Below are 27,186 nucleotides of genomic sequence, written 5' to 3' on the forward strand. Positions count from 1 at the left end.
ACAAAAAAAAGGAAGGGGGACGCGCGTTTAAAATATGATCGAATGAAAGTGACGATCTCAATGCTTACTCTAATAGCGGCGATACCGCTTAATCTTGACTTAACTTGTCCTTCACGGACAATGATGAAAGGTCTACCATACTCATCGGTTGCGTATACTGCAGAATTAGGATCAATGTTTGACATTTTATCTTTTTTTTTTTCTGCTCGAGTAAAAAAAATTAAAGGACGAAAAGATAACGAGGAAACAGTCTGCTGTTCCCGAGAAAAGGAAAAAGGAGGTACGTCCTTCAAAATAGGGACGCCTATTAAATGCTGACCAATGACAAACAGAGAAATGCCTGAGAATGAAAAAAAGTTTATTTTTTTTATGCTGGTTTTTTTTGACAGTTGCAAATTCGAGGAGACCCAACATTCACGTACTCATGTCTAATAAGCATGAATACCACACACATATGTATAAAAAGTATTGAGATAAAATTTAATTAAATAATCTTTAATATTGAGCAGTTTCGAATTTATACAACTTGGATATCTATGAATTTGGGTTTTTGACAAGATAACCGTCTAAAGAAAAAAAAAAGGGGGGGGGGGGATTATATCTTGACTTATTTACGTGGTGCGATATTTTTCACTTCATCGACCTTATTACGATGCACCATGAATGTGGGTGTGATCCAACGACCACAAGAACATTGATCACCAGACCAGTTATAAGAACCCAACTTACATTGACATTTGGGGCAATCAATACGACCTTGTACACCATCAATTAAGCCATCGAGCCATTGCATAGGTTCAATGAAATAGGAAGAACAAGTGTTGTTTTTAGATGCCAAGGCGGCCAATAAGGGATTTAAAGAGGCATTTAATGTTGCTAATTGGTTGCTGACATCAGATCCTTCTTGAGTACTGGCATTGGTAGTCATGTTGATATCTGAGTTACGCTTGTGGTACGAGAATGACATTTGTCCTTCTCCCGATTCGTGATCAATCACATTTTCAGAACCAACCAACATACGTCTACATTTTCTGCATCTTAAAGCTTTAAAGCTCTTTTCGGTACTGGCTTCTGTCAATGGTGTATATTCAGGATCGGCAGCAAGAGTAATATTTTCAATATAACCATAAGCTGTTAAAACAAAATTAGTAAAAAAGTTTTACCACACATCGCTATTAATCAAGACTTACTCTTTTGATCCTCAGCCATAGTAGCAACCAAGAAACGTCTATATTCCATATGAGCCATATCAACGTCAAAGTTAAGGTCATAATAAAGGTTCAACTGCTCCATGAAACCGTCGTTGGGTGCAATACAGGCACGCTTGCGCTTAATGATTTCAAGGGCTTCATCACGCTTGATCTTTTTGGATTTCATCAAACAGGCTGCTAATACGGTAGCACTACGAGATACACCGGCTTGACAGTAGATAAGAATCTTGCCACCGGCCTTGTAGGTTTGTTGGATAAAGTCGTTGGTTTCATCAAAATATTGAATAAGATTCTCGTTGTCCACATCCATAACGTTAATATTCTATTTACAACATGGTTAGATCTCACATATCTGTTTCGGGATCGGATCTTCGGATCTTACCTTATATTCAACATTAAGATCCAACTCATTGTTAAAGTCACCAATGGAGAGAACGTGAGTGATCTTTTTTTGGGTAATAAACTCCTTGTTAAAAGCATCACAGCTTCCCAAATAGATACGGGAAACAATCTCTTGACAGGTGTCGTTGGGATCTCTGACTGATACAATAGAAGACATGGTTTTTGCAGTAATAGAGTTTTGGAAAAGAAAAAAAAAAAAAGCAGTTTCTTCTTTTGGACATGCAAGCCGTCACGGAGTAGTGTATCAAGTTGAATTTCCTTTTCCCCGCGTCACTCTGGGCGTAAAATCAACTTGTTTAAATAAGGTTGTAACTGGAAGCTTTCTTTTTTTTTTTTTTGTTCTATCATCAACCTTTTTTGGATTTGGTTTCAATTCTTTAATATCTCAATTGGTTCATATTTCTATTTTTCACTTGCAAACCCGGGAAAAAAAGGGCTTATGAATAGTATTAAACTTGCGCCTTTAATAGGCTTGACAGCCGACCCACACGTCGAACTGGAATCTCTTTCGAGCCTCATTCAAACTTACCCATTGCCAAACTCTCACACTCAAAATTATGCACCTTTTATAAACCAGATCAACCCTATTAAGAAAAAGCCTATAGTCACCATTTCAGGAGCCCTGGATACTGTGGCGCCTATCAGTATGAAAAGATCGAGCACACGGACCAGCAGACGTAACAGGAGGGATCAGTGCTCTCCTTTAAGTATCAATGATGTCAATGATCTTTGGGGTGTCTATCTGAGACAGCAAGAAGACTTTGGCGGTAAGCTTTTCTTAAATCGGTTTCACAAAATATGCTGTATTGAAATGCAGACCTTTTTTTTTTTCTAAAAATAGTTGATACCTCAGATAAACAAGCTATGGCTAGAAGATATCATAAGTTGGATAGGGATCAAGTGAGAACACTAAAAATATTATCTGGAAAAACCGAGCCAGATGATAATGCACCAATCGAAATTCCGAGGAAAAGCAAGAACAAGGTTGCTCCAGGTAAAAAAAAAATCCAACAGATAGAATGTTCAAATGTATTAAAATATGTTACAAAGAATCGGTAAAGCGGTCCGATAAACCAGTCAATAAACGGCAAAAACGAAAAAAAATGATCAGGGACGAACTTAAAAGGCAATTGAGTATGAAACTATTAGAAAAAGAAAAAAAAATATGGGTCACTAAAAACGATAAAACTATTTCAGGCATGTTTACTGATTTTCCTGGATCTGAAGGATTTCCTTGGAAGGCCATTATTTCTGAAAGAGGATATCGCCAACTAAAATTAATAGGTTGGCCAAATAATATACCCATTTCAAAAAGGATTGACGATTTCAATCCTTCTGAATTAAACATCTTTGAAGACGCTATTCGAACTGGGACTCTTAGAATAATCAAAATGAAAGACGTCGATCTATACGCGACAGAAGAAGATAATGACGAGGATTTTCACATCTGTTATTAATTTGTAAAAAAAAAAAATTTAAAAAAAAAAAAGTGATGTAATAAAGGAGTTTGCTTTTTCTCTGCTTTCATGCCATATCTGGTAACACCTATTGTCTTAGATAAGATATTCTTATTTCTTTGATTTTTCTTTAATTTATATCAGTCAGTCTACCGGAAATTACTAGCCGCTTATGGTCAACAGCCTAACGTATGTGAAAATTACTCAAGACGATGTGACATCTTTCTATGAGTTTGGACATAATATCATATTATTATATCGGAACCCTGTCTGTTCAATAGATACTAATATTAATCAGTAAAAATTTGCTGTCCTGCTAACTAAAAGTTTAACAACTCACTACATATTTTATTTATCCAACACTATTCATCTCCCTCCAACATTATTTTAAGTTTGATTATAAAAAATTAAATCATTGCTAATTTACATGGAAAGCCATTATTGCTCACAAAATAAAGGCCTTAAAAGAAGCAAGGCTATTACTGGTTCAGTTATTCAATAATTAATAATAATAAAAATTATTGTAAAGAATAAATAATCTACATAAATACCTGCATAATTCCTGTAAAGATGTATAAACAATATATAAACGCGTCTTTATTTGATCACACTACTATGTCTGTGCCGAATATCCCCCTTCCTCTCCATGGATAAGGCTTACAATTTAGTGTATCATTTTGCAACGCGTAAAAACACTAAAATCAGGCGGTAAACTTGGTTAAGGAAAAAAAAAGGTGACACTCCTGGAAGACCAATTAGTTTTGATATAAAAAAGTTGAATACTGATTTTATTCGTTGTGTGTAATTAAAAGATGACATTGGGATCCACAGAATACCAGTTCTTAATTATAACAAACAATAGTTCAAGAATGAAGCATTCAACGACTGTTAAGTCTGAAAGAGTATTACGTAAAATTTTTTTCCCAAGGCTTATCTTATTCGATCCAACACAAAAAAAAAAATACAGATGCAGTATCAACTCAAAAATATAATTGAACTAATTTCAATGGGTGTATAAGTGTTTAGTATTTTTACTCACAATATCCTGTACAGAGAAAAGACATTTTTAATAAAATAGGCAACACACAAAAAAAAAAGCTTACTCAAGTTGACTGCCGTCATTTTTACATTATTCTTATTTAAGCTAGCAATACTTTACAGTAGATGATTTTATATATCAATGTTTTCCCTAAGAACCTAATTAAATTGAGAGATCGGGTACTTTTACCAGAAAGAAGTCATATCTCTATATCCTTTGTTGCGAAGCCACTGTTAAAAAGTTTGCTATCAATGGATGAACAATTTTTAATTCAGCCTGAATGTTTCGTGTTCAAAAAAGCCGGCTTCTCAGATGGTCTTTTACAGAAAATATAAAACGAGATAAAGTTGATCGAGATATATAAATCTAAACAAACAAAAAAATTGATAAACAGTAACACAAAATAACAGATCGCAGAGTGTGATTATATAAAATATTTCCCATTTAGGGGTTCTCTGACTACTGTCATCCAATTGTGTGGTATCCTCGACACCAATACTCTACATCTATTTCACTACTTACGTAAAATATATAAAGCGTGCCCATTTATGTCTGTTAATAAGTAAAAAGCGGGCGATTGTGATGTTACAAATAATATAAAGAGTTTTTTTTAAAAAAAAACGGAGTATGAAATCTCATGCTATGCTAAAATTTAGTTTTTAGATATAAACATTGCTAGATGCACCTCAAAATTTGTATTTTTTTTTGACAAATTTAAAACAATGATATATCCACCAATATTTGTGATAAATACATTTTCTTTTTTTTAATTATGTTCAGAATTAACACCCCCATTTGCAGGTAAAATTTGAAAACATGTTATAAAACCCAATTCAATTTAAATTGAGTTACAAAATTACTTTTTTTCTAATGGTTCAAAAAGCTTTTAAATAGGTGGAAAAAGTTTGTAAAAGCGTTAAAAAGCCTCTAAAAACGTATTTCAATTTGCAAATTTTTACCTGTTGGTATATGGCTGCTTTTTTAGACCCAAAAATCATCAAAAAAGGGGTTGTAGCTCAAATGGTAGAGCGCTCGCTTAGCATGTGAGAGGCACTGGGATCGACGCCCAGCTACTCCAATTTTTTTTTTTGTTATTTTTCCCTCGAAAACCGGAGTTTCAACTGGGTCCTTGCGTCTATTTTAGTAATATTTCAAGGCATTTTATTCATTACAAATTCGAATCTGTTTAATATTTTAGTAACGGAGAGTATTGTATTATGAACGTATTATTCAAAGTATGTCAGATCAATTTAGCTAGTCATTTATTTAATTTTTTGGCTATTAGACAAGTGAGCTGTCAGTTCATTAATTTTTATATACTGATCGTCAAAATCATCATATTTACGTATGCAAAGACAGTAGACATGTCAAAAATATTTTGCCAGGTCTACAAGTTGCCACAATTATATGTTTGTACTTTTACCACGAATAATACGAAAAAAATTATGGTTGAGCTATTTTTAAATTGTCTGAACTTGTAACTTGGCAATTGCATATAGTATGTCTCATAATTTACAACTTCATATAATATACGCTATTTCTGCAAAACAAACTTATCTACATTGATACACTAAATTCACAACCGAGACCTTTGAATCTGGTATAAAAAACCATGGACATTGATTGAACTTATGCAAAGAAGGCATGGAGGGACACATTTTTTAGTATACTTGAATCAAATCTATTATGAGCAAAAGAGGACAGCTACCGCAAGCAACGTTTTTAAAATAGAACGCTACCAGCTCTTAGGAAAGATGATAAGCTTCAACATTTATAAAAAATTGGATTATATGTTTTGGCATGATTGTCTTTGTGAACTTCTGAATAGATCCTTCTATTCAAACTTGTTAATATTTTTTTTGCGAAAGAATGTCATTTTAGTTATCATACCACGTCAAATGTTACAGATAATCCCATAGTTTTAATTCAACCCGTTGTTTCATAAGTCGGAAAAATGGGGTATGACATCAAATAAACATGCAGTGAGATTAAAAGAGTCGCATTGACTTTAATTTCTTTACTAAACTCACTTGCGAATATAGTAGCAATTGGGAGCTAGTGTATATAAAATGTCAAACTAACGGATTTATCATGTTTTTGGTATTCTAAATGGTTTAGGTTTGCAGTTTGAATACCACCAACGGGGAGTGTGTCAATACTCTTTTTTATTAGGGTACTATGAAAACTGCATGTTCGCCAATTCTTTTATGGCTATTATTTGTCAAATCAAGAATTGCTATCGAGGCCTTTAGTTCTTTTTTTTTTCTTTATTGGCTTGTGACAATTTCTTTCGATTTGCGCAATAACTCTATATTCAGGAGACTTTGCTTGATGCGCACTAAATTTTTCAGACATACATGATCGCCTATTTGTTATATGTTTCTCTTTTTATCATTTTTGATATAAAGGATAAAGGATTCTTGTAATTGTAGACATGTTTGGAGAAGGAACAAGGGTAGCTTTTATAAAGATATTTGAAAGCACGCAGATCGTGCAAAATAGGTTCCGTGAGTACATTGTACACCCTGTCCAGATTTAAGGTTAAATGAAAATAAATCATCATGTTACTATTCTAATCCAAAACTCTCTCATTCGTGGTACTTTTTTTTTACATGTGTCTTTTATTGGAGTTAAATTACTGGGGGTGTAAATAGTGATAAAAAAAAAAACGCCTTTTTAAATGGTAAAATAAAAAAAATCTTTTTTTCTCTTCTTCACTTTCTTATTTTTATCCACTTTCAATGGCCTCAACAGAATTGTTTGAAATACCAGACAACTTACTAAATTTCACTTGCAATAACCTATACACCATCACAGCTGCCCAATTCCAAAAGATCCATGCAGCTTATAAACGCACCGAGTTACCCAGCGATATCCTATTTCCTTGGTTGCATGGTGTAGACGGGTTATCGAATCAGCAAAATCTGTTTTTCGGTGTACGTCGCTGCATGGCGCCGAGATACCGTGGCATCTTGCTTGTTCATTGTAATCCTTCGGAAACCAGTAGTCGTCTTGTGGAGTCTGTCTTACCTTCGCAGGTCCTGACCGATGGGCATTTCTCCGCGCACAGGGACACGGGCATAAATCTGCGTAATTTTCAAAACCAAATTGCCCGGTTTGCCAGTATTTGTGATATAGTCTGCTATGGAAAGAATGCGTACACGGTAGCTGAAATGATGGCCAGTGCACAGAGTCGAAATTATGCTGAGCGTCAGATTGAAATGGACGCGGTCTATCGAGCCGCAGGAAAACGAGCTCTTGTGAATGCGAATGATCTTATTTACAAGACGATTGTGATTGAGGATGGTAAAGGTTATATGCGATACAGAGTTGAAATGATATCCATTAGACTAAAAATAAGCTTTTGTAGACTTTTCTGCGTTTAAAGAGGAGTTTGTGATGTATGATGCATCGGGAATACAGGTCACACGTCAAGATTTCTTGGAGTTAGAACAGATAGAGATGAGAGAGATGAGTAAAGCGAGCGAAGTCACGTCTCATGTGTGGATAGGCAATACACAAGATGCACCTGTGCGTTTTGATTCGGACGATCCAAATGATAATCCACATGCAATATCGATTTGTATTGAAGCGCATGATTTGGCAGACATGCCCTTACCGTCGACGCTGACGTTAGCACGAGAAATGTTAAATGACGTGAAGAATAAGCAGACCGAAGTTATTCATTTCGACATGTATGCGACTGGAGTACCACAAACCAAAGTTGAATTCGATGTTTTTTGTACGCGTCTCTTGTGTTTATTAAAGTTTATGCAAGAGCAATCGAGTCAAGGTCGAAATATCTTGATCCATTGCTCGGATGGATACACGGAAAGCAGCTTGTTAGGTTTGACTTGGATCATGTATCACTTGAGGATTTCATTACCTGATGCGTACCTTTATTTCCAAAAGAAGCGATCGTTTTTCGTGTATGCTTCTGATATACCTACTTTGCGTCGAATTGAGTGCTTAATACTTGGTCAAGAAGAATGTATCGAACCTGAACCCAAGCGCAAAAAATCCGAACAGTATGAATTTATTCAGAATCTGAGGATTGGAGACAGTCATTTGGATTCTTCAGATGATTCTGACTCTGAAGTGGATCATCGTGTTTTATACAAGGATGATTATCTGAATAAAATATCCAATCTTGGTAAGTCAGGTATCTATAAGCAATTGTCTTTATCGCCTACCAAGCAAGAACTAGAAGTGCATCCTTGGTTCTATTCATCACGATTTGAAGGTTCTTTTCCTTCAAGAGTATTACCCTTTTTATATTTGGGTAACTTAAATCATGCCACCAATCCAGAGATGCTAAAGGCATTGAATATCACCCATATTGTCAGTGTAGGTGAAAAGGCAGATTTGGATGCGTTGGATTTTGATTTGTTGTTCCTGGATAATCTCTATGACGATGGCATTGATTCGATCCGAGGAAGATTGGAAGAGGTACTCCAGTTTATCGGTAAGTCCTTCTTTTTAATAAATATGTTTATTTATTGTTTATATTTTGGGTTACACGATAATAAAATTTTAATCCTGTTATTTTTTATTCTTTTTTTTTTCATGGTGCGTGTGTGTAATTTTCTGATTTAGAGGAAGCTCGGAAGAAGGGTACTATCTGTTTAGTGCATTGTCGAGTAGGTGTCAGTCGTAGTGCAACCATCACGATATGCTATGTTATGAAGTATCTACAATTGACACTGGTTCAAGCCTACTTGTATGTACGTGCACGCCGACTCAATGTGATTATCCAACCCAATCTGAAATTCATGTATGAACTACTACAACTAGAACAAAAACAACATGGTACAATGACAGTGACATGGCCTACTTTATGTCAAGAAATTTATAACTTGAATTCATCCTATCGAGACTCTTCCTTTTAAATAAAAATTGAGCGCGGAGCACAAAAAAAAAATGTTTATTTAAACTGTTTCCGCTTGCCCCGCTCCTCTCTCTCTCTCTCCCCCCTTCTTTTTTTATTTGTATCCTTTTCTTACGCTTCTTTTTTTTTTTTTTCCCTTTACTTCTAATACATGTCTGATACGGAATACCCTGTTATTGTGGGCATTGATTTCGGTAAGGTATTTGCACTCTGGGTAAAAAGAAACAAGAGATATACTAACTTTTGAAAACAGGTACCACTTATACCGGATGTGCTTACGCCTTTGTGCAAAATGACGAAGTTGTCGACATTGTGAGATGGTGAGCTTCCTTAGAAAGACTTTACTACCACCCTTGTATAACTCAATTTTATTTTTTATATGATAGGCCCAAGCAAAATAACAATGTGTATCCCAAGGTATATAAATGTATATTTATTTAGTAATAAATCATTTCTGTAACACTCTTTTAAGACACCTACCTTAAATTTCTACCAAGGAAATTCCAGTCAAATGACCCAGTGGGGAAACGCCGCTCGTGTGGAGATGCAACGACCTACGGCACGTAACTCAGTTTTATTAAAGCAATATAAACTTTATTTGGACGAGAATATCGCCAAAGATTTACCTCCTTTACCCAACGGACTGACTATTGTGGAAGCCATTGCGGATTATTTAAAGGCCTTTCATGAACATGTTGTAAGCGAGTTAAAGAAGGGGTTTGCTCGTAATTACGGTCAACATCAATTTCGATATGTAAGTACTCCCTCTTTATTTTAGAGTTACTCCTAACCCAACCCATTCCCCGCTTTTTAGTGTTTAACTGTACCTGCCATGTGGTCAGATAGAGCCAAGAATACGATGCGTGATGCAGCCATTAAAGCAGGCTTGATTGGAGAAAATGATCACCGTGATAGACTGATGTTGATTTCTGAACCCGAAGCTGCTGCTTTATACTGTGAAAAGAAGTGTGAGCAATTTAATCTGCGACATGGTGACAAATTCATGATTTGTGATGCTGGTGGAGGAACTGTGGATTTGATCGTGTTTGAGATTGACGAACACAGTGGTCGAAAATTACGAGAGTCTACCAAGGGACATGGACAATCGTGTGGTAGTGTCTTTTTGGATCGTCGTATGAGAAAACTCTTAAAGAAGAAATTCAAGGAATATTTGGCTTCTATTCCTGCCAGTGCATTTGAGACAATGATGGATACATTTGTGGATCTTATCAAACCTCAGTTTGACGGTGTTGAAGACCAGTTTATTTCATTACCTGCTTCAATGAATTTAGGCTCGTTAAATAACCCCGCCATCGGTCTAGAGGAAGGTATGCTCTGTTTGACCGCCAACGAATTAAAAGCAGATGTATTTGAACCCGTGGTGAAGGAAGTGCTCAATTTGATTGAGGATCAACTGGTGAAGGCAGGTAGTCTTCAAGCAGTCTTTTTAGTGGGCGGTTTTGGTTCTTCCAATTATTTATTTGATAGAGTGCAAAACGAATTTGGATCCCGCATTGGGTTAGTCGCAGTACCCCCTCGGTGTGAATTAGCCGTGGTACGTGGTGCGGTTTATTTTGGATTGAATCCTCGTATTGTCACTACACGTATTCCCCGTTATTGGTACGGTATTGATACAACCACTACATTTGAAGAAGGTGTGGATCCACCCAATTACAAGATCATTCGTGCTGATGGAAGTATTCGTTGTGATAATCGATTCTCGGTCTATGTCCGAAGAGAACAACCCCTCGATATTGATAACTGTGTTTCCAAGGACTTCTTTGCTTATTACCCTCATCATACCACTTGTACTTTATATGCAGCAGATACCGATGATCAACCCAGATACACCACCAGTCCCGGTGTACGCAAAGTAGCCAATTTCACTATCCCCATGCCCGCTTTAACAGGCGTCATGGAAGGTGAGAAAGTAGATTTATCCATCAAAATGTATTTTGGTGAAGTAGAATTAAGAGTAGAAGCCGTGATTCGAGGCAAGACCTATGGTACCACTTGTACTTTTGACACGGATTAAAATAAAAAAAAAAAAAAACTTGACATTTTTATGCCAGTCACGAACCCTAAATTAATTTAGGGATTCCCAAAGCTACAAAAACTTTTTTTCTTTCTTCTTTTCCTTTATAATTATATCATGTCGCGTAAAAAACTGGGAATGGAAGAAGAATATCAATTGATGACTCGTAGTCATAAAACTCGAATACCCATTGATCGTATGTTAAAGGCAAGGAACTTTACCGCCTTTAAAAGAACCGATAGTCTATGGAAAGTGGCCAAAATGGAACAGCAGACGGACCCAGCCTTTCCCATTGAACCCGTAGAATATACCATAAACCCCATGCAACAACATTTAAAGAACACCTTATGCTCAATGCTTCAAAAAAGATACCTCAACAACCCTTCACCAACAATGACCCCTCGCATGAAGAAATACTTTCGTGCCATTGCTGTTCTCGAATACGAACACGATCACGGCTTAATCGCAGATACCGAATTCGGTGCTTCCGTTCTGGGAGAGACGTGCTGGACACCGGCCGAAAAGAAACGCTTCTTTTTAGCCATTGAACGATGTGGTAAAAACAACATTTCCGAAATTTCTCGACGTGTAGGGCCAACAAAAACGCCCGTTCAAGTTTACGAATTTCAACAATGCTTACAGGAAGCTGCGCAAGCCATCGACCCTTTACCCATTGACCATTTATCTGCGCGAGAAATGACACCCTTTTATATTGATCAAGAAGAGGCTATGGCTTCATCAATAAAAGACGCATTGGAAGTTGAATCCTACGGCAAACATTTACAATACACCGATCGATCCGAAATTCAATTATTGGAGATATGGAACATGTCTTCTCTAACACGACTGTATGCCACTGGACTTCTACAACATGGATCAAACACGAAACTAAAAACTTTGTTCTTTATAGGTTTAGCAAGATCAATGATATGACGGTGCTGTCAAGTACAAGCATCAATTTTTACGAACTCATTAGAAACTTTGTGTCGGACATCATGATAGATCTGCATACACAGCTGTTGAATTCAGAAAATAAGACAGTCACTAAATCACTGATGAACGTGACGATTGCGAAACGTATGAAACATTTTAGGGAAGACAGACGATTGAAGCATTTAGATATCCTTGCCATGTTGGATAAACGCTATTATTTCCATGAACCCTATACCAGAGGTAAATCAGCTACATATCTGGCGAAAAGGCGGCGAAACATGGTCCCAGAATACGATTCATCCATGGAGGAAGAAGACACAGAGGAAGGTGAAGGATATACACAAGTGTCAGGCGACAAAGAAAAGGGATATACGCAAGTGTCAGACGACAAAGAAAAGGGATATATACAAGTGTCGGATGACGAAGAAGAAATGGAATGGGATATTGATACATCTTCTTCAGATGAGGAAGAAGAAGAGAAGGACGAGATGTTGGAGCCGATAGACGACGATGATGCGATACCTGGTGTATATGTCATACGTAATGAGCGACATGAACATAAGGACGCAATCGAGGCTGATCAAAGTGTACATGATACCATTGGCGTTAATTCCAGTGACGAAGAAATTGACTCATATCTCAGGGACGATGAAGAAGATGAAAAAAGAATGCAGCAATTAGACGCACAGCATGAACAACAAATGATTTCTTACCTTGAATTTTATGACGAAGACCATTCTTCAAGCGAATAATTCATTGAGGAAGATGGAATCAATCGAATAGTTTTTTTTTAAATGTAGTAATAATAATATACCTTCTTTTTCTTTAACAAAGAAAAAAAAACAAGAGTACCACACATTCGCATATGTAGCATGATATTATTACAGCAGTTTATGTTGTTTATTATTTAAATATAAGCGAGTGTTAATGGTTCGATGATATTTAGGGAATCGTAAAGGGGAATTCTACGACTGTCATGATAAAGGATTGAACACTCCCTTAATAATTTGAGAGATAGATCGTACTTAATTTGTTTACATTCCATCACTATTGTTGAGATACTACCACGGTACTTATTGGTACGTAAACGATATTTTGAGCCATCAGCATTACTGTCTAACACAGAATACTTTTTTGTAACAACAGCTTCGGAGTTATCTGCTGCTTGAATAATATCTAAAATCGTATCGAGAAATCATCCATTAAGACAAAAAAACAAAGAGTAATCACAATAGTAAACCTACCTAAAGTAAATATGTCTATATGTTCTTGGAGTTGAATTGCAAAGATACTTGTCGAAACTGGCTTCCCCTTTTGAATAAATACTAAATAATTACCATCCTCATATAAATTATTTTTGATATCGCCATTACGGTTAATTCGGGAAAAAGGAATATGCAACCCTGTGTGAGATTCTTTAACCCTCAGCGCATATGTTTCGCTTGATACTCGGCACAACTTTCCGGTGATAAAATGTTCCAACATATGTGGTTTGGTGTGTGTTACAGGCTTTAACAATTGGTAAAGTGATTCTCCCAATGCAAATGTTATTGTATCTTTTTCTTTAAACTGTACGGCGTCATCAATTGTCTTCTGCATTAACATGGTATATATTGTGTGGATTACTGAACCGTAAAATACATTGAATGGATCTCCAAACACAAAAATATAATTTGCTGCATATTTTCCATATAATCTTTTGTTGGTTAAAGAAGCCGCTATAACCGTTGCCATGTTCTCTATGACTGACACAAGGGCTACCTCTATACAGTCACGAAGAGAGACACTGATACTACATGTACATTTATTGCTAATGCTCAAATGTATTTTGGAATTCATGTCGACGCTTGCTTTGTTCATTTCCAACTACCAACATAATGGGTTAATATATAAATGTGAGTCATTGATTCAAACTTACAAGTTTAACAACGCATAGCTTAAGATTTTGGCTAATATCACTATATGCTTGGAAAGTATATAAATCATGCTGTGCATTGTATCTGTCATTGTGTATGGCGCAATAATTAACTTGGGTATTTGATTGTATAGTTTTCCAAAGCGGTTTACATAGGCTATCGTATACATCATCTATATCTAATATGTCATCCTGAATAACAATTGTAGCTGCATTTTCTTCAGAGGATGCCAATATGACAACTTGATGAAGAGTGAGTTGAATATGTTTTGAAAATACTTGTGCAACTACAAAGTAAGATTTCATCTTAAACTCCAGATCTATTAATTTCTGTTGAATAGCGGGTAAAATCTCCTCGCCACGAGTACAGAATTTTGCTCTTCGAAGATTGTTGCCCTTTTGGAGTATTCCACAAGCAAAGAATGACTTTTCCAAATTTTTTATTGAGCCGAATACAATATCCAATAAACTCTTATCAATGAAGACACCACACCAGATGCTGTTGCTTTTCCACTTACTTCCTACGTTATGTTCTAATTTATCCTCTAGCAGCTTGTTGAAAATAGATAGGTATGTAATCATAAAAAAAAAAATGTAACCTGGATCAGAGGTAGTGAATAAATTGATATTCGCACTACAAGATTCATCATTAGAGGTTAAAAAGTCATTCATTTCAACGTTTCTGATGAGCTTTTTATGTAAGTTAGGATTTGAGGAAACAAATACATTTCTGATCTCTTTTCGCCAATTTGCACTCGATTTTATCCTATAGTAATTGCTCAAAAGACTCTTTGGCATTTTGCGTGAAACTCGAACTAGTAATGTAGATACCGAGCTCCATAGTGTTTCTCTCGTAATGCTTAGTCTGTTGGAGGTTGAGAATAGTTTAAGATAGTCACCAAAAATATTTTCTAAAAGTAGCTTCAGACTAAATAATGAACAATTTAGAATTAATACTAAAAGGCACATTGAACTACTTGTTACCTGTTGTTAATATAAAGTATTGGCCTATGTTCTAATTTTGAGTAGGTGATGAAGCTATCCAACGGTTTCATGTTGCTAAATTATACAACGAAACAAAACTTAGATTGCATTGTTTCGTAAAAGTTATATTGTGCTCTATAACAATTACCAATCGAAGGTTTTTGTCTGCTTGGCCTGCATATTCTCATCCAGATATGTAACAATAGTATTGGTCTGTGTGGGCAGCATGTCTAGTTAGTTATAAAAATAGGTGAGCACGCATCAGATAATAAATGGAGTCTATTTACCAATATTGATTAAAATTGTAGACTTTGAAAACCTTTTAGAATGTTCAATTGCTGTGTTATTAGACAGTATAACAGGCGCTCTACGTATGTTGAAGACTTGCATTTGGTATGCTATTAAGTCCAAAATTCCGGAAGATTGAAGTCTGCTGTAATTGAAAGCTTCACCTTTTGCAATCAATCCGTACGATTTTTTTTGCTCGCGATATGTCTCCGACCACCTTTCAATTAAATTGAGCAGTATTCCTGAAAAACAACGATCTCTGACTTGTTCTGTGTCGAAGATAACCATGGACCTGGTTTTTGTATTGCTTGTTCCCTGAAGCAATATATCCATTTGATAATTGAAAATGTTATCAGTAAAACCATTCACGTTTTTATATATATCCACATTAGTTATTGACTGTATATCATCGATTTCGCTTTCTTTCAAACCGTATTGTTCAGTATATAGATTTTTTAATCGATGAAACGGCTTAAAAAAGGATGGGACCTATAAAAACAAAGCATTTTCTTTAAAAAAAATATTCGCATATTCCAACCGGTCCATCTCTTACTATGTCAAGTTTCCGATCTTTGGATAGTTCACTGACTATAACAAGCAATGCTTCAATGATTTCCGATGGTATTGTGTTGCCACAAAGCTTTTCCAGATACGCTATAAGTGGTGATCTTAAATCCCTTGATTCAAATGGTATCGTGAATTGAACCTGTTTTAATGATTGTGGAAGCCACTTGCTTTCTATCACTGTGGAATTATGATATTGAACCGATACCAATTCCAGGTTCACACAAAATGTACCTTGATAATCTAGTGTGCATATAACGTACTGATCACCAAGCTTCATTTCTACATCACCTAAGATATCATGATCTTCCTGAATATAGCGGAAAATTGGTTCTATGTTTGAAAAAAAAACCACTCTGCCCTGACCGTCATCCTCATGGATAAGACCAGCTTTTATCAAGAGAGGGCGAAAGAATTCTTCTCTTGTTTCATACTCCCAATTTGAAGGGATAATAACCGCGTAATAAAAATCAGTATCTAAGCATTTTTTAGCTTCTTTCCATTCACGCGGAATTCCTTGCAACACGTTTATGGCTTCCTGGAGAAAGTTCTTGTATCGTACCCCATGTGTGTGAGAGTTTGGCCTATCATTGGAATAATTTCTCTTGAGCTCGCTAAAAATATTGGGGATATGAATAACGCCTTCTGGAAACCCTTCTGAATCCTCAATTAATTCACCGCTGGCTATAACGGTTTCGGTGGTAGTTTGATATAAAAGTGAGGCTACATTCGTCTTTTTGGATTGTGATCTTTTGCTTTTTTTTTTTGAAAATAAACACAATCTCTGTCAGAAACTAATGTTTATAGTGATGTTTCGATGTTGACTTACACTTCTTCCTTTTCAATAACTATATTTTTGATGGCTACAATGTCAGACGCGATGGCGTTATAACCAAAAACTGCAAGAAGTTAGCAACCCCGAAATATAAAGAATATACCACTTACCTAGAATTATACAGTATTTATGTCGAGAATAGTCATACTGTTCCTCCATTTTCTTAATTCCTCTCCAACACGAAAGTGAAAGCTGCCAAAAGATAAATGTAACGGGAACAGGCGTCTTTCCATTAGTAACACAGCAGCTTTATGTAACAATCAAAAGTCGGGTAGACTCCTTATTATAAGGGGTTCCTTATAATAAGGACTTATTTGCTTACACTCTTCCGGGAGAATATTTCACCAAAAAAGTATACACTTCTATTTCTTTTCTGCATAATTTTGTTTTTAAAGGTTTTTATTAAATAAATCTACAAAGATGCTTTCTATTACTATGACAATTCTTTCCGTTCAGAATCAGCTGAAGCCAAACTCTCAGCACCGTATCTCAGCTTAACTTGTGGGACGCTCTGCTTGAAGACCTTGGAAACGGGTTTATGACGTTGATATGAACAGCACATCAAGGTAGATTTTTAAAAATTCAGAAAAGAGGACAGCCACTAAATGACCGATAAACCCAACGCTTGCAAAACCTAATAAACATATAATGGCAGATAAAGGAGTGAAGCATTTAGATAGTATTGTCATGTTGGATAAACGCTATTTATTCCGTAATCCCTATACCAGAGGTAAATCCCCTACATATCTAGCGAAAAGGCGAAAGACCATGGTTACGGATGAAGAAGATTCAACCGCGAAAGAAGAGGACACAGGGAAAAGTGAAGGATATACACAAGTTTTAAACAATAAAGAGGAGGGATAGGTACAAGTGTCGGATGACAAGGAAGAAATACAATGGGACAGTGATACATCTTCTTCAGATGAGGAAGAAGAAAAGGAGGACGAGATACTGGAGCCGATAGACAACGATGATGCGACACCTGGTGTATATGTCATGTGTGATGAGGAACGAGAGCATGAGGAAGCAATTAAGGTTGACCAAAGGGTACAAAATACCATTGGCGTTGATCCCAGTGATAAAGAAATAGACATATATCTTAGGGACAATGAAGAAGAGGAGAAAATAATGCAGCTATTAGATGCACATCATGAACAATAATTGATTTCTCACCTGGATCTTTGTGACGAAGAGATTATTTTTTCAAGTCAATGCCTTAATGATCAAGAAGAGATGAATCTGATAGTGTTTCTATATATTAATAGTCAAACACCTCTTTTATCTTAAATAACGAAAAAAAAGAGAGTACCGTACATTCGCGTAGCATATGTATGATGTTGTTATCGCAGTTTATTTAAATATAAGCGAGTGTTAATGGGTCGATGAAATTTAGGGAACGGTCAAAAGGAAAGCCATAGTTCTCAGAAGTAGAGTTCATACTCGCCCTTAATACTTTGAGGGATAAAGTATGTTTAAAATGTTTACAGTCTATCGTTATTTTTGAGACTTCACTTCCCAAATCGGCAGGAATGTGATACGTTGTACCAGCCGTATTTTTGTCTAACTCAGAATACTGTTTCGAAACCACATCTCCTGAACTATCTACTGCCTTAAGAATAACTAAAATGGTATCCATATCCAAGTTAATGGATAGTCTATTAGTACAAAAGTTAAAAAATAATCATGGTAAAAAACTTACCGAGAGATGAATACTCGCAAACTAACTCATGTTGAATTTTAAAGCTTTTTGTTGGAACTGGCTCCCCTTTTTGAATAAATACGAAGTAATTACCATCCGCCTTTATAATATTTTTAATATCGCCAGTACGGTTAATCCGAAAGAAAGGAAAATACCGAAATGAATACACATTATCACTTGTCGCTCTTTTTTGAATCATCAGCGCAAAGGTTTCACTTGATACTCGGCACAAAGTTCCCGTAATAAATTTTTCAAACATGTATGGTTTGGTGCGTGTTACTAGCTCTAGCAGTTGGCAAAGCGATTCTCCCAATACGAATGTCATTGTATCTTTTTCTTTAAATTGTACAGCGTCATCAATCGCTTTTTGCAATAACATGACATATGTGGTGTGGAGCATTGAACCGTAAGATAAATTGAACGGGTCTCCAAACACGAAAATGTAATTTGCTACATAGTTTCCAAATAACTCTTTGTTGGTTAAAGAACCCGCTATGATTGTTGCCATATTTTCTATAACTGTCATAAAACCAACTTCTATAATGTCGCGAAGAAAAACATCGATACTGCAAGAACATTTGCTGTTAATGTTCAATTGGATTTTGGAATTCATGTCCACGCTTGCTTTGTTTCTTTCCAACTAAATTAACAGATTAATTACTAAAGAAAGACATTCAATTGGGTCTAACCTACAAGTTTTTTAACGCACAACTGCAGATTTTGACGAATATTGCTATATCCTTGGAAAGAGCATAAATCGTATTGTACATTCCGTATGTATTTGTGTATGACGCAATAATTAACTTGATAATTTGATTGTATGTTTGTCCAAAGCGTCTTACATAGGCTATCGTACACATCATCTATATATAATATTTCATCCTGAATAATAATGGTAGCTGCATCTTTTTTAGAGGATGTCAGTACAACTACTTGATGGAGAGTGAGTTGGATATGCTTTGAAAATACTTGCGCAACTACAAAGTAAGACTTTATTTTAAACTCCAAGTCCATTAGCTTCTGTTGAATAGCTGGCAGTATATCCTCGCCACGAGTGCAGAATTTTGCTCTTAGAAATTTGTCGTCCTTTTGCAGTATTCCACAGGCAAAGAATAACTTTTCCAAGTTTTTTATTGAGCCGAATACAGTGTCCAATAAATTCTTATCAATAGAGACACCATACCAGATATTGTTGCTACGCCACAATAGCCAGCTCCGATAGTCTTGCCAGTTTTGTCGACCTCGCCAGAATTGCCAGCTTATTCCTACTTCATTTTTTATTTTATCTTCTAACAGCTTGCTCAAGGTGTGCAGGTATGTGGCCACAAAAAAAAAGATATAACCTGGATGGCAGGTCGTAAATGAATCGTTATCCGCGCCCCAAAATTTACCATTCGTTGATGTGAAAAGATCATTCGTTTTAACGTTTTCCGTGAGCTGTTTGAACAAGTTTGGATTTGAGGAAGCAAATAGATTTCTAGTCTCCTTAGAAGGGTTTTTGCTTGATTTCATTTTATAGAAATAGCTCATAAAACTCTCATGCATTTCCTGTGAAACTTGATCAAGTAATATGGATGTTATGCCTAATAACATTCTTCTCGTCATGCTTTGTTTGTTAGAAGTCGAGAATAAGCTAATATAGTCACCAAAAATATTATCTAAAAGTAGCTTCAGCCTAAACAATGAACAGTTTAGTATTGACAATTAAAAGCTCTTTCTAGATTTTTTTTTTTTTTTTTTTTTTTTTTTTTTTTTTTTACCTGTTATTAATGTGAAGTATTGGCCTTTGATCTTGTTTTGAGTAGGTGATGAAGCTACCTAATGGTTCCATGTTGCTAAATTATACAACGGGAAAAAAATTAGATTGAGTACTCTCATAAAAGTAATGTTTTGCCCTATATCAGTTACCATTCAAATAGGTTTTTTTGTTCAATCTGTCTAACTTCATTCAAGTATGTAATAGTAGTTTTTGTTTGTGTAAGGGAAATATCTGGTTAATTATAAAAATAGGTCAGCACACATCAGAGAATACAATGGAATCTATTTACCAATATTTATGAAAATAATAGGCCTTGAATAGCTTCTAGAATATCTATATTCTGTATCCTTCGGTAGTATAACTGGGGCTCTACGCATGTTAAAGACTTGTATTTGGTATGTTACTAGGTCCAAGATTCCAGAAGATTGAATCGAGTGAAAATCAAAGGTTTCTCTATTTGAGATTAATGTGTAGGACTGTTTTTGATCGCGATACGCCTTTAACCGACTTTGAATTAATATGAGTAGTGGTTCCCAATGACTACAACTCCTAGCTTGTTTTGTACTAAATATGACCATGGATCTGGTTTTTATGTTGCTCGTTCCCTGAAGCAATGTATCCATTTCATTATTGAAAATTTGATCAATAAAACTAGGCTCATGATCAAGTAATTCAGTGGTATCTTGTGTAGTATCGACTTTTCTACGTCCCAAATTGTAAGGATTGATAGGAAGAATGTCAAATGGAACATCCGTATATGAGGACTACAAAATAAAACCTTTTTTTTAAAAAAAATAATCTTGACAGATTCGAATCAATCTATTTCTTACTGCATCGATTATCTTTTTTTCAAAATTTTGATCGGATTGATCAATAATCATCGATAATATTCCGGCATAATAAAGCTCTTTCCCATATGATTTTAATTCCATTAATCCAAGGGGCATCGCAAATCGAACCTGTTTCAATGATTGTGGGACCCACTTGCTTTCTGTCACTGTGAAAACGGGGTACTGAGCTGATATCAATTCCAGATTCACACGAAATGTGTCTTGACAATCTAGTGTACAAATAACGAACTGATCACCAGCTTTTATTTCTACATTACGCAAGAGATCAGGACTTTCCTGCATATGGTGAAAAAGTGGTTCTACTTTTGAAAAAAAAATCAATCTGCCCTGACCGTCATCCTTATGAATAAGACCAGCTTTTATCAAGAGAGGCCGAAAGAATTCTTCTCTTGTTTGATACTCCCAATTTGAAGGGATGATCACCGCGTAATAAAAATCAGTATCTAAGCATTTTTTATCTTTTTTCCATTCACGCGGAATTTTTTGTAATACTTCTATGGCTTCGTGGATAAAAGTTTCGTATCGTGCCGCATCTCTATAAGATTTGGGCCTAAAGTCATTAGAATAATTTCTCTTGAGCTCGCTAAAAATATTGGGGATATGAACATCGCTTTTTGGTAGCCCTGCTGGATGCTCAAGTATTCTATCAACTAAGTCGTCTCTGGCTATAACGTTTTCGGTGATAATATTATATAAAAATGAAGCCTTGTGTGTTATTTGGTCACTAATTTTTTTTTTAAAAAGAGTATCTCTGTCAAAAAATAAAATAAAATAAAATATTGTGTGGTATTTCGACATTGACTTACTGACTAAGTTCGTTACTACCAATCTTGTCGATGGCCACAATGCCAGACGTAATGACGTTATATTCAAAAGCTGCGGGAAGTAAGTATCCCAAAAATATAAAGTATATGCCACTTACCTAAAGTAATACAGTATTTATGTTGAGAATAGTCATACGGTTCTTCCATTTTCTGTATTCACCTCCAACACGAAAGTAAAAGCTGCCAAAAGAAAAACATGACGAGAACACACGTTTCTCCTTCAGGAAATCTTTTTGTAACACAACGGCTTTATGTGACAATCAAAAAGTCGGGTAGACTCCTTAATGATGCAGGTAAGCAGTTGAGGCTTATTTTATGTAATTTATTAAACCCTTCCGGGAAAACATTGTACCGAAAAAGTACCACACTTCTACATATTACCTTTCTGCATAATTTTGTATTCAAAGGTGTTTATTAGATATATTTACAAAGATGTTTTCTATTATTATAACAAGTCTTTCCATTCGGAATCAGCTAAAGCCAAATTCTCAGCACCGTATTTCTCCTTGGCTTGTTGAACACTTTGCTTTAAGACATCGGTGACGGGTGTATTTGACTTGGTAACGATGGTATGAATAGTACGCAAAGCCTTCTCGACCATATCCTCATCCTCTTCATCCTTTGTGAACTTATCCAAGACATACATCAAGTCATCTAACGTACCATCCTTAGCAAACGCCTTGGCTAAATCCTCATCATCAATGACTAAACTGTTGTATAAGAAAACGACCTTTCTCAACATGGCGGGGTCTGTCAAGGGAGACTTGAGAATGGTATGTAAAATGTCAAAGCCATCCAAGGCCTTGAAGGCTTCCACGCCTTCTTTATGATGCTTGAGAAAACCCGAAATAGCGTATTGAGCCTTGTTACGGACAGACTTATCGTCATCTTGTAAAAGGTTTAAAAGAGGTTTTAACCCACCATTGTCCATTAAGGCCTTTTGAGCCTCGGGGTTATTTTGTACAGCTGTACCACAGACCCATGCACATCCTTTACGTACAGGAGCAGCCTCTGATTCTAATTGTGCAATGATGGCAGGCCATAACTTCATGTTTTGAATGTTACGAGCGTTATCGATACCTTCAATCAACATTTCCAAGTTGTCAAGCGCGATTTCCTTGTTCTCGACGGTGTCTTCGGGATCACTAATACATGCGACAGCATCTAATGACACATGAGAGTTAACCCATGGGTAAGGTACGCGCGCTTTCCCTCCCCCTCCCCCCTCTTATATATTTACCTTTCATACGGGTGGCATCGTCTTTACCTAAAATAGCTTCAAGTACTTTAGGATCGTAACGTTTGGGATCGACTTGAACATCGCCTCGACGAATAGCAGCAGCTTGTTCAGACAAGGCATTGTTGTCTGTGTGGTTGACGGCCCATTGAAGTAATTTTTCCATGTTTTTTTTTTTTCTTTTAAAAAAAGTGTTGTAGTAAAGAAGAAAGCTTGAACTATAAAAATAATTTTTTTTGTTTATGAATGGACTTTTTTTTTTCTTTCTGGTGTTTTCCAGAGTGATCTATGGATCGGAGTTTTATAAAAAACGTCACGGTTGTCATTTATTCCCTGACAGGCTTTTGGGAAATATTCAAGTTAAAAGCAGCATAAATACCAGGCCTTTTTCTTTTCTCTTTTTTTTTAATAGAGCCATGCCTCCCAACAAAAACTGAGAAGTGGGTGGGATGGACTACAAGAATAGAGGTAGGAGGGGTGGAGTATAAATCGTTTCATCCATGGTTTTTTCGATTGGTCTTACTCTTGTTTCCCAGGTCTTAGGGACAGTTCATACACCCTATCCTACAATGCGACTACACGCGCATGTACATAGGGAAATGCGTTTCTTTTATCATCATCTCCAAAACTCGATAAATGCATTTACGCTCTCTCTTTCTTTCTTTTTTTTTTTTTTTCTATTGTAGAATGGATATCATGGTTTTTCTATATCATTATGTAGTATAGTATGGTACAAATCCTTTCATAAGGAAAACAATGTATTGTCATACTAGATTTTAAAAAATAAGCATTGAATGAAGGCTGCCCCATCATACAACTGCACGGGTTTAAAGGTCACCTGATCGGACTGCTTTTCTAAAAAAGGTCCAAAGAAAAAAAGGAAAAGGGGAAAACCCCCCACCCTTGTCTGTAAAAAAAAATAATTCTTTTTTTTTTCGAACTATATAGATGAACGTCAACATTCTTTGCCGTCGTTTTGCGCTTGGTAGTCAACAAGTACGTCGCATTTCAACCGAGTACGTACCTGGCCGTAAGGGATATGCTCCTGGATTCCAAGCACCTGAGGGAAGCCGTGAGAGTATTAAAGTTGTTCACAAGCGTCGCGAGATTGGCAGTTCACTGACGTCGCATCTGCCTGGTAGCGGTCATAGCCAAAATGTGACTGAGAAGGGTGCGATGAGTGCACAAAAGTTATACCGTCAAGAACTCAAGGAGACCCGACACAAGTATGCACGCGAGTTATTAGAGAAGCAAGGACAAAAGGAATTAAAGTCTGCAGAAAAGTTAGCTGCCACCCAACAAAAGTTAGAACGTAGTTTAGCCGAGTTGGAAGAGGCCAAACAACAACAACGAGAGCATGAACGCGAGGTGGTTGAGATGTTGACCTTGGAGAATGATACGCAGAGTTTAGATACAGAGGATCGTACACATCAACGTACCCAGAATCGATTGGCGATGGAAAAGGCACAACGAGAGATTAGACGCAAACAACTCTTGAAATTGTATGCGACTACACAGGATTTCGTCACGCTCGACAATTTGGATGCAAAAGTGGATGCCATCATCAGCACCGAAGGAAGATCGTTCCACGAATCCTTATCTGAATTGATGAACAATACAAATTCCGTACAATCTGAAATTGAACAGAGAAAGGCTCAATTGAAGGAAGTGATGGGTCTCTAATCTCTTTTTTTTTGTCTAAAAAATAAATATATATATAAATATAAAAAGGTGTCATTTTTTGTTACTATGGAAACGATGATATGTCAAAAAAGATGGAGAGAAATGCTTAGCTATCGGATCTCTGAATGACTTAGCGTGTGTGTATGTGTTGTTGTTACTAGACCATGACCAGAGTATTGCCCTGAATTTGCCACTAGAGTCTTTTTTTAATTTTTAAAAGAACGATTGTTATTGTAATTAACACGAATGGGTAGAAAAGAAGAAAAAAAAAAAAAAAAGAGCTTAATTTTTTTTTGTGTAATGTCATGTCAGTATTTGATTGTAACAATAACATTATCGACCCCCCCCCCTCCCCCTCGTGAGAAATAGACCCTTAATGTGTGTATTTAAACTGACATTAAAATGGCTGTCATGTTTAAACATGGTTATTTGAAACGAGGTATGCTTCCCTAAAACGTTGATAAATAACAAACCCTTAATTAGCCACTTTGGGTGGGGGATAAGACCAAAGATTATTTTGTCTTACATTAGAAAGGGGGTACATCAAATGATAAAGGTTTATTTTATTACATCTAGGCCAAAAAAAAAAAAAAAAAAAAAAAAAATAGAAAGTAGTATATTTTATTCATTTTTAAAGAAGAGGATGTGAAAAATAAAAAAGCCTTTTTCTTTAACAAGTATTTTTTGACATGACATGGTAAATGCACCGTGCTTTTTTTTTTAATTATAATAAAAAGGGGTTAGAGTGAAACAAGTCATGACATTACGAGGGTCTTATCTGATGATGACCCAGGGAACATGATGACAGTTCGTTTCCAATTTATCCCCCCTAAAGATGCCTGGTCCGCAGCATAAGCGACCACTTGATAATCACTTTTTTTTTAAAAAAAAGTGTACATAACTTCCATGATAACAAAAAAAAAAGATAAGGCCATGAATTCTACTTGACTGGACACACCGATATGTCATCATGGTTGCTCAATGGTATTTAAAAAGACGGTTTGACCTTCTTTAATCACTTGTCTTTGTACTACATTGATGTGGCAATGGATGAGGGGGGGTTAGATTACGAACTGTGTATTATTAGATGTAATTGGACTTATCAGACAGAGAGCACATGTATGCGATTTGGCCTATTTCGTTTCCTAGTAAATTGAGATAGATGAAGACGTTGACATGTAGTTCTTTTTTATTTTTTTATTTGAAATAATTAACACATGTTTGATGAGGATTAAGGTGGGATAAATCATAAAAATTACACAATTTATTTTTGGAAACGACAGTTTACAAAAAAGGCTCGAGTGTATACACTTGCGTCTTTTTTAGATTTTCTACGTTTTTTTTTTTTTTTTTTTTTTTTTTTTTTTTTTTCGATTCATGTGATCTTTTTTTTTTTTTTTTTTTTGATCATTATGCAACCTACATGGTAAAAAGTTACACATGAGTCTAAAAAAGAAATAATTTACGTTCTTTGACATCCCATATCATGCTTCATTATTGATATATACTGTTACAGAAACACTGATAGACATTTACCCAGTTCTTGAATTGCTTGTATCTAAGCTTGAGGGAGTATTTGCAAATGTTTTTATATTATTTCAGTAAAGACTTTTTTACCTGTGGATGGTTCAATAAACATAATCCTGAAATAAGCCTTGTATATCAGTTTATCACGAAAACTCCTTCATACACTTTTCTGATGAAATAAACAATGGCATCATCCTGACATAAGCCAGTTCTTGTTTATAAGTAAAACCTGTTTAAATACTTTTTTCCTTCCCTTCTCTTCATTTTTTTTTTCTTACAAAAATATAATACCCACCAATTTTTCACTATTATAGCTAATGCTAGTTTTCGTAATGATATATACCTCACAGTCAAACGTAAGTCTCTAACCACAGTAGCTAAGATTTAGATTGTTCTATGGTGGCCCACCGTACTTTTTTCTGTGATGAACTAATATCGAAGAGACCTTTTTAGGGTAAGCTAATGGGGGAAAGCGTGTCGCTGGCTTGACCGACAGATTCCAGCGCAGCTTATCTTGAGCGAGAGAGTAGCATTGTGGTAGGCTTACATAATTTCTTATTCATGCGAAATGAGGGGGGGGGGGAGTTGAGGCTAAACTGAGTAGATGACAATAGGCGTTTGCTACTTCAATAAATTTCCTCCTCTGACAAGTTTGACAAATCTTTCACATGCGTATCCCAAAACGTAAAAATTACTGTAATTGGGAAGCACTTAAATAATTGCTGATATGTCTGATAAGTAAGCGTCCACTCTAAAGCAAGAAAGAAACGAAATTTTTTTGGATTCGTAGTATCTATAAAGATTTTTTTTTTTTTTTTTTTTTTTAAAAAAAAAAGAGGTGCTTTATTAATTACCTGTGAATAAGCTGATGAAAAGTAAACTTATGTCATGAAGCTGCGAATCATAAGCTACACATGTCAAGTTTTTATTTATTTATTTATTTAAAAAAACCATTATTTGTGAAATGAGACACATTGAAGGGTTTAATTATATGAATTGGATTGTCTAAAATACGTAGAAGAGAATAATTGATAGTTAAGCGATTTTTTTTTTTT

The 27,186-nt window shown here is 35.8% G+C and overlaps 9 protein-coding genes and 1 non-coding gene across 10 annotated transcripts; 6 read left to right on the top strand and 4 right to left on the bottom strand.

The window, feature by feature from the left end:
• Window positions 1–490: 490 nt before the first annotated feature.
• Window positions 491–1,863, bottom strand: EV154DRAFT_551238 (dual specificity phosphatase). Its single transcript, XM_051604968.1, has 3 exons — window positions 1,594–1,863; window positions 1,191–1,533; window positions 491–1,131 (listed from the first exon to the last, which is right to left on the bottom strand). Exons 1-3 carry the CDS (start codon window positions 1,768–1,770, stop codon window positions 608–610), a joined length of 1,044 nt encoding a protein of 347 aa, XP_051458111.1. The 5' UTR covers window positions 1,771–1,863; the 3' UTR covers window positions 491–607.
• A 19-nt stretch (window positions 1,864–1,882) lies between these two features.
• On the top strand, window positions 1,883–3,144 carry EV154DRAFT_602198 (uncharacterized protein). Its single transcript, XM_051607274.1, has 4 exons — window positions 1,883–2,380; window positions 2,455–2,607; window positions 2,664–2,747; window positions 2,811–3,144. The coding sequence occupies exons 1-4, from the start codon at window positions 2,053–2,055 to the stop codon at window positions 3,068–3,070; spliced, it is 825 nt and encodes a 274-aa protein (XP_051458112.1). The 5' UTR covers window positions 1,883–2,052; the 3' UTR covers window positions 3,071–3,144.
• Window positions 3,145–5,114: 1,970 nt separating this feature from the next.
• On the top strand, window positions 5,115–5,187 carry EV154DRAFT_t55. Its single transcript has one exon. It is a non-coding gene; the product is annotated as a tRNA-Ala (tRNA).
• A 1,639-nt stretch (window positions 5,188–6,826) lies between these two features.
• Window positions 6,827–9,081, top strand: EV154DRAFT_506930 (uncharacterized protein). Its single transcript, XM_051601344.1, has 2 exons — window positions 6,827–7,415; window positions 7,480–9,081. Exons 1-2 carry the CDS (start codon window positions 6,851–6,853, stop codon window positions 8,703–8,705), a joined length of 1,791 nt encoding a protein of 596 aa, XP_051458113.1. The 5' UTR covers window positions 6,827–6,850; the 3' UTR covers window positions 8,706–9,081.
• Window positions 9,068–11,108, top strand: EV154DRAFT_442490 (uncharacterized protein). The gene is made up of 5 exons (XM_051596991.1): window positions 9,068–9,191; window positions 9,251–9,317; window positions 9,384–9,414; window positions 9,470–9,751; window positions 9,812–11,108. Exons 1-5 carry the CDS (start codon window positions 9,149–9,151, stop codon window positions 11,030–11,032), a joined length of 1,644 nt encoding a protein of 547 aa, XP_051458114.1. The 5' UTR covers window positions 9,068–9,148; the 3' UTR covers window positions 11,033–11,108.
• A 33-nt stretch (window positions 11,109–11,141) lies between these two features.
• Window positions 11,142–12,805, top strand: EV154DRAFT_506931 (uncharacterized protein). Its single transcript, XM_051601345.1, has 2 exons — window positions 11,142–11,880; window positions 11,943–12,805. Exons 1-2 carry the CDS (start codon window positions 11,150–11,152, stop codon window positions 12,715–12,717), a joined length of 1,506 nt encoding a protein of 501 aa, XP_051458115.1. The 5' UTR covers window positions 11,142–11,149; the 3' UTR covers window positions 12,718–12,805.
• Window positions 12,806–12,841: 36 nt separating this feature from the next.
• Window positions 12,842–17,117, bottom strand: EV154DRAFT_506933 (uncharacterized protein). Its single transcript, XM_051601346.1, has 10 exons — window positions 16,972–17,117; window positions 16,662–16,903; window positions 16,546–16,615; window positions 15,706–16,471; window positions 15,152–15,641; window positions 15,013–15,094; window positions 14,865–14,939; window positions 13,884–14,808; window positions 13,210–13,831; window positions 12,842–13,141 (listed from the first exon to the last, which is right to left on the bottom strand). Exons 2-10 carry the CDS (start codon window positions 16,708–16,710, stop codon window positions 12,873–12,875), a joined length of 3,348 nt encoding a protein of 1,115 aa, XP_051458116.1. The 5' UTR covers window positions 16,711–16,903; window positions 16,972–17,117; the 3' UTR covers window positions 12,842–12,872.
• A 788-nt stretch (window positions 17,118–17,905) lies between these two features.
• EV154DRAFT_602204 (uncharacterized protein) lies at window positions 17,906–21,946 on the bottom strand (the record flags this gene model as incomplete). Its single annotated transcript, XM_051607275.1, has 9 exons — window positions 21,783–21,946; window positions 21,667–21,736; window positions 20,840–21,584; window positions 20,299–20,773; window positions 20,159–20,240; window positions 20,011–20,085; window positions 18,944–19,925; window positions 18,277–18,890; window positions 17,906–18,206 (listed from the first exon to the last, which is right to left on the bottom strand). Exons 1-9 carry the CDS (start codon window positions 21,829–21,831, stop codon window positions 17,906–17,908), a joined length of 3,393 nt encoding a protein of 1,130 aa, XP_051458117.1. The 5' UTR covers window positions 21,832–21,946.
• Window positions 21,947–22,076: 130 nt separating this feature from the next.
• EV154DRAFT_602205 (armadillo-type protein) lies at window positions 22,077–23,162 on the bottom strand. Its single transcript, XM_051607276.1, has 2 exons — window positions 22,925–23,162; window positions 22,077–22,848 (listed from the first exon to the last, which is right to left on the bottom strand). Exons 1-2 carry the CDS (start codon window positions 23,085–23,087, stop codon window positions 22,130–22,132), a joined length of 882 nt encoding a protein of 293 aa, XP_051458118.1. The 5' UTR covers window positions 23,088–23,162; the 3' UTR covers window positions 22,077–22,129.
• Window positions 23,163–23,786: 624 nt separating this feature from the next.
• Window positions 23,787–24,656, top strand: EV154DRAFT_506942 (uncharacterized protein). The gene has a single exon (XM_051601347.1). It carries the CDS (start codon window positions 23,870–23,872, stop codon window positions 24,602–24,604), a length of 735 nt encoding a protein of 244 aa, XP_051458119.1. The 5' UTR covers window positions 23,787–23,869; the 3' UTR covers window positions 24,605–24,656.
• Window positions 24,657–27,186: the final 2,530 nt, after the last annotated feature.

The sequence above is a fragment of the Mucor mucedo genome, assembly GCF_025094135.1.
Source record: "Mucor mucedo strain NRRL 3635 chromosome Unknown EV154scaffold_40, whole genome shotgun sequence".
NCBI classification, from domain to species: domain Eukaryota; kingdom Fungi; phylum Mucoromycota; class Mucoromycetes; order Mucorales; family Mucoraceae; genus Mucor; species Mucor mucedo.

What these genes read in the sequence shown, in the direction of transcription:
- EV154DRAFT_442490 (XM_051596991.1), top strand. Translation starts at nt 9,149, where the DNA reads ATGTCTGATACGGAATACCCTGTTATTGTGGGCATTGATTTCG. An exon ending in GTTGTCGACATTGTGAGATG is followed by an intron (nt 9,318 to 9,383) that starts GTGAGCTTCCTT and finishes TTTATATGATAG; the next exon opens with GCCCAAGCAAAATAACAATG. An exon ending in ATAACAATGTGTATCCCAAG is followed by an intron (nt 9,415 to 9,469) that starts GTATATAAATGT and finishes CACTCTTTTAAG; the next exon opens with ACACCTACCTTAAATTTCTA.
- EV154DRAFT_602198 (XM_051607274.1), top strand. Translation starts at nt 2,053, where the DNA reads ATGAATAGTATTAAACTTGCGCCTTTAATAGGCTTGACAGCCGACCCA. An exon ending in ACAGCAAGAAGACTTTGGCG is followed by an intron (nt 2,381 to 2,454) that starts GTAAGCTTTTCT and finishes TTCTAAAAATAG; the next exon opens with TTGATACCTCAGATAAACAA. An exon ending in CGAACTTAAAAGGCAATTGA is followed by an intron (nt 2,748 to 2,810) that starts GTATGAAACTAT and finishes AAACTATTTCAG; the next exon opens with GCATGTTTACTGATTTTCCT.
- EV154DRAFT_602205 (XM_051607276.1), bottom strand. Translation starts at nt 23,087, where the DNA reads ATGGAAAAATTACTTCAATGGGCCGTCAACCACACAGACAACAATGCC. An exon ending in CGATGCCACCCGTATGAAAG is followed by an intron (nt 22,849 to 22,924) that starts GTAAATATATAA and finishes ATGTGTCATTAG; the next exon opens with ATGCTGTCGCATGTATTAGT.
- EV154DRAFT_506933 (XM_051601346.1), bottom strand. Translation starts at nt 16,710, where the DNA reads ATGGAGGAACAGTATGACTATTCTCGACATAAATACTGTATAATTCTA. An exon ending in GTTATTGAAAAGGAAGAAGT is followed by an intron (nt 16,472 to 16,545) that starts GTAAGTCAACAT and finishes AAAAAAAAAAAG; the next exon opens with CAAAAGATCACAATCCAAAA. An exon ending in TATAGACATATTTACTTTAG is followed by an intron (nt 13,142 to 13,209) that starts GTAGGTTTACTA and finishes ATACGATTTTAG; the next exon opens with ATATTATTCAAGCAGCAGAT.
- EV154DRAFT_506930 (XM_051601344.1), top strand. Translation starts at nt 6,851, where the DNA reads ATGGCCTCAACAGAATTGTTTGAAATACCAGACAACTTACTAAATTTC. An exon ending in GACGATTGTGATTGAGGATG is followed by an intron (nt 7,416 to 7,479) that starts GTAAAGGTTATA and finishes AAGCTTTTGTAG; the next exon opens with ACTTTTCTGCGTTTAAAGAG.
- EV154DRAFT_551238 (XM_051604968.1), bottom strand. Translation starts at nt 1,770, where the DNA reads ATGTCTTCTATTGTATCAGTCAGAGATCCCAACGACACCTGTCAAGAG. An exon ending in ATCTTAATGTTGAATATAAG is followed by an intron (nt 1,534 to 1,593) that starts GTAAGATCCGAA and finishes TGTTGTAAATAG; the next exon opens with AATATTAACGTTATGGATGT. An exon ending in TATGGCTGAGGATCAAAAGA is followed by an intron (nt 1,132 to 1,190) that starts GTAAGTCTTGAT and finishes TTGTTTTAACAG; the next exon opens with CTTATGGTTATATTGAAAAT.
- EV154DRAFT_506942 (XM_051601347.1), top strand. Translation starts at nt 23,870, where the DNA reads ATGAACGTCAACATTCTTTGCCGTCGTTTTGCGCTTGGTAGTCAACAA.
- EV154DRAFT_506931 (XM_051601345.1), top strand. Translation starts at nt 11,150, where the DNA reads ATGTCGCGTAAAAAACTGGGAATGGAAGAAGAATATCAATTGATGACT. An exon ending in ATGTCTTCTCTAACACGACT is followed by an intron (nt 11,881 to 11,942) that starts GTATGCCACTGG and finishes TGTTCTTTATAG; the next exon opens with GTTTAGCAAGATCAATGATA.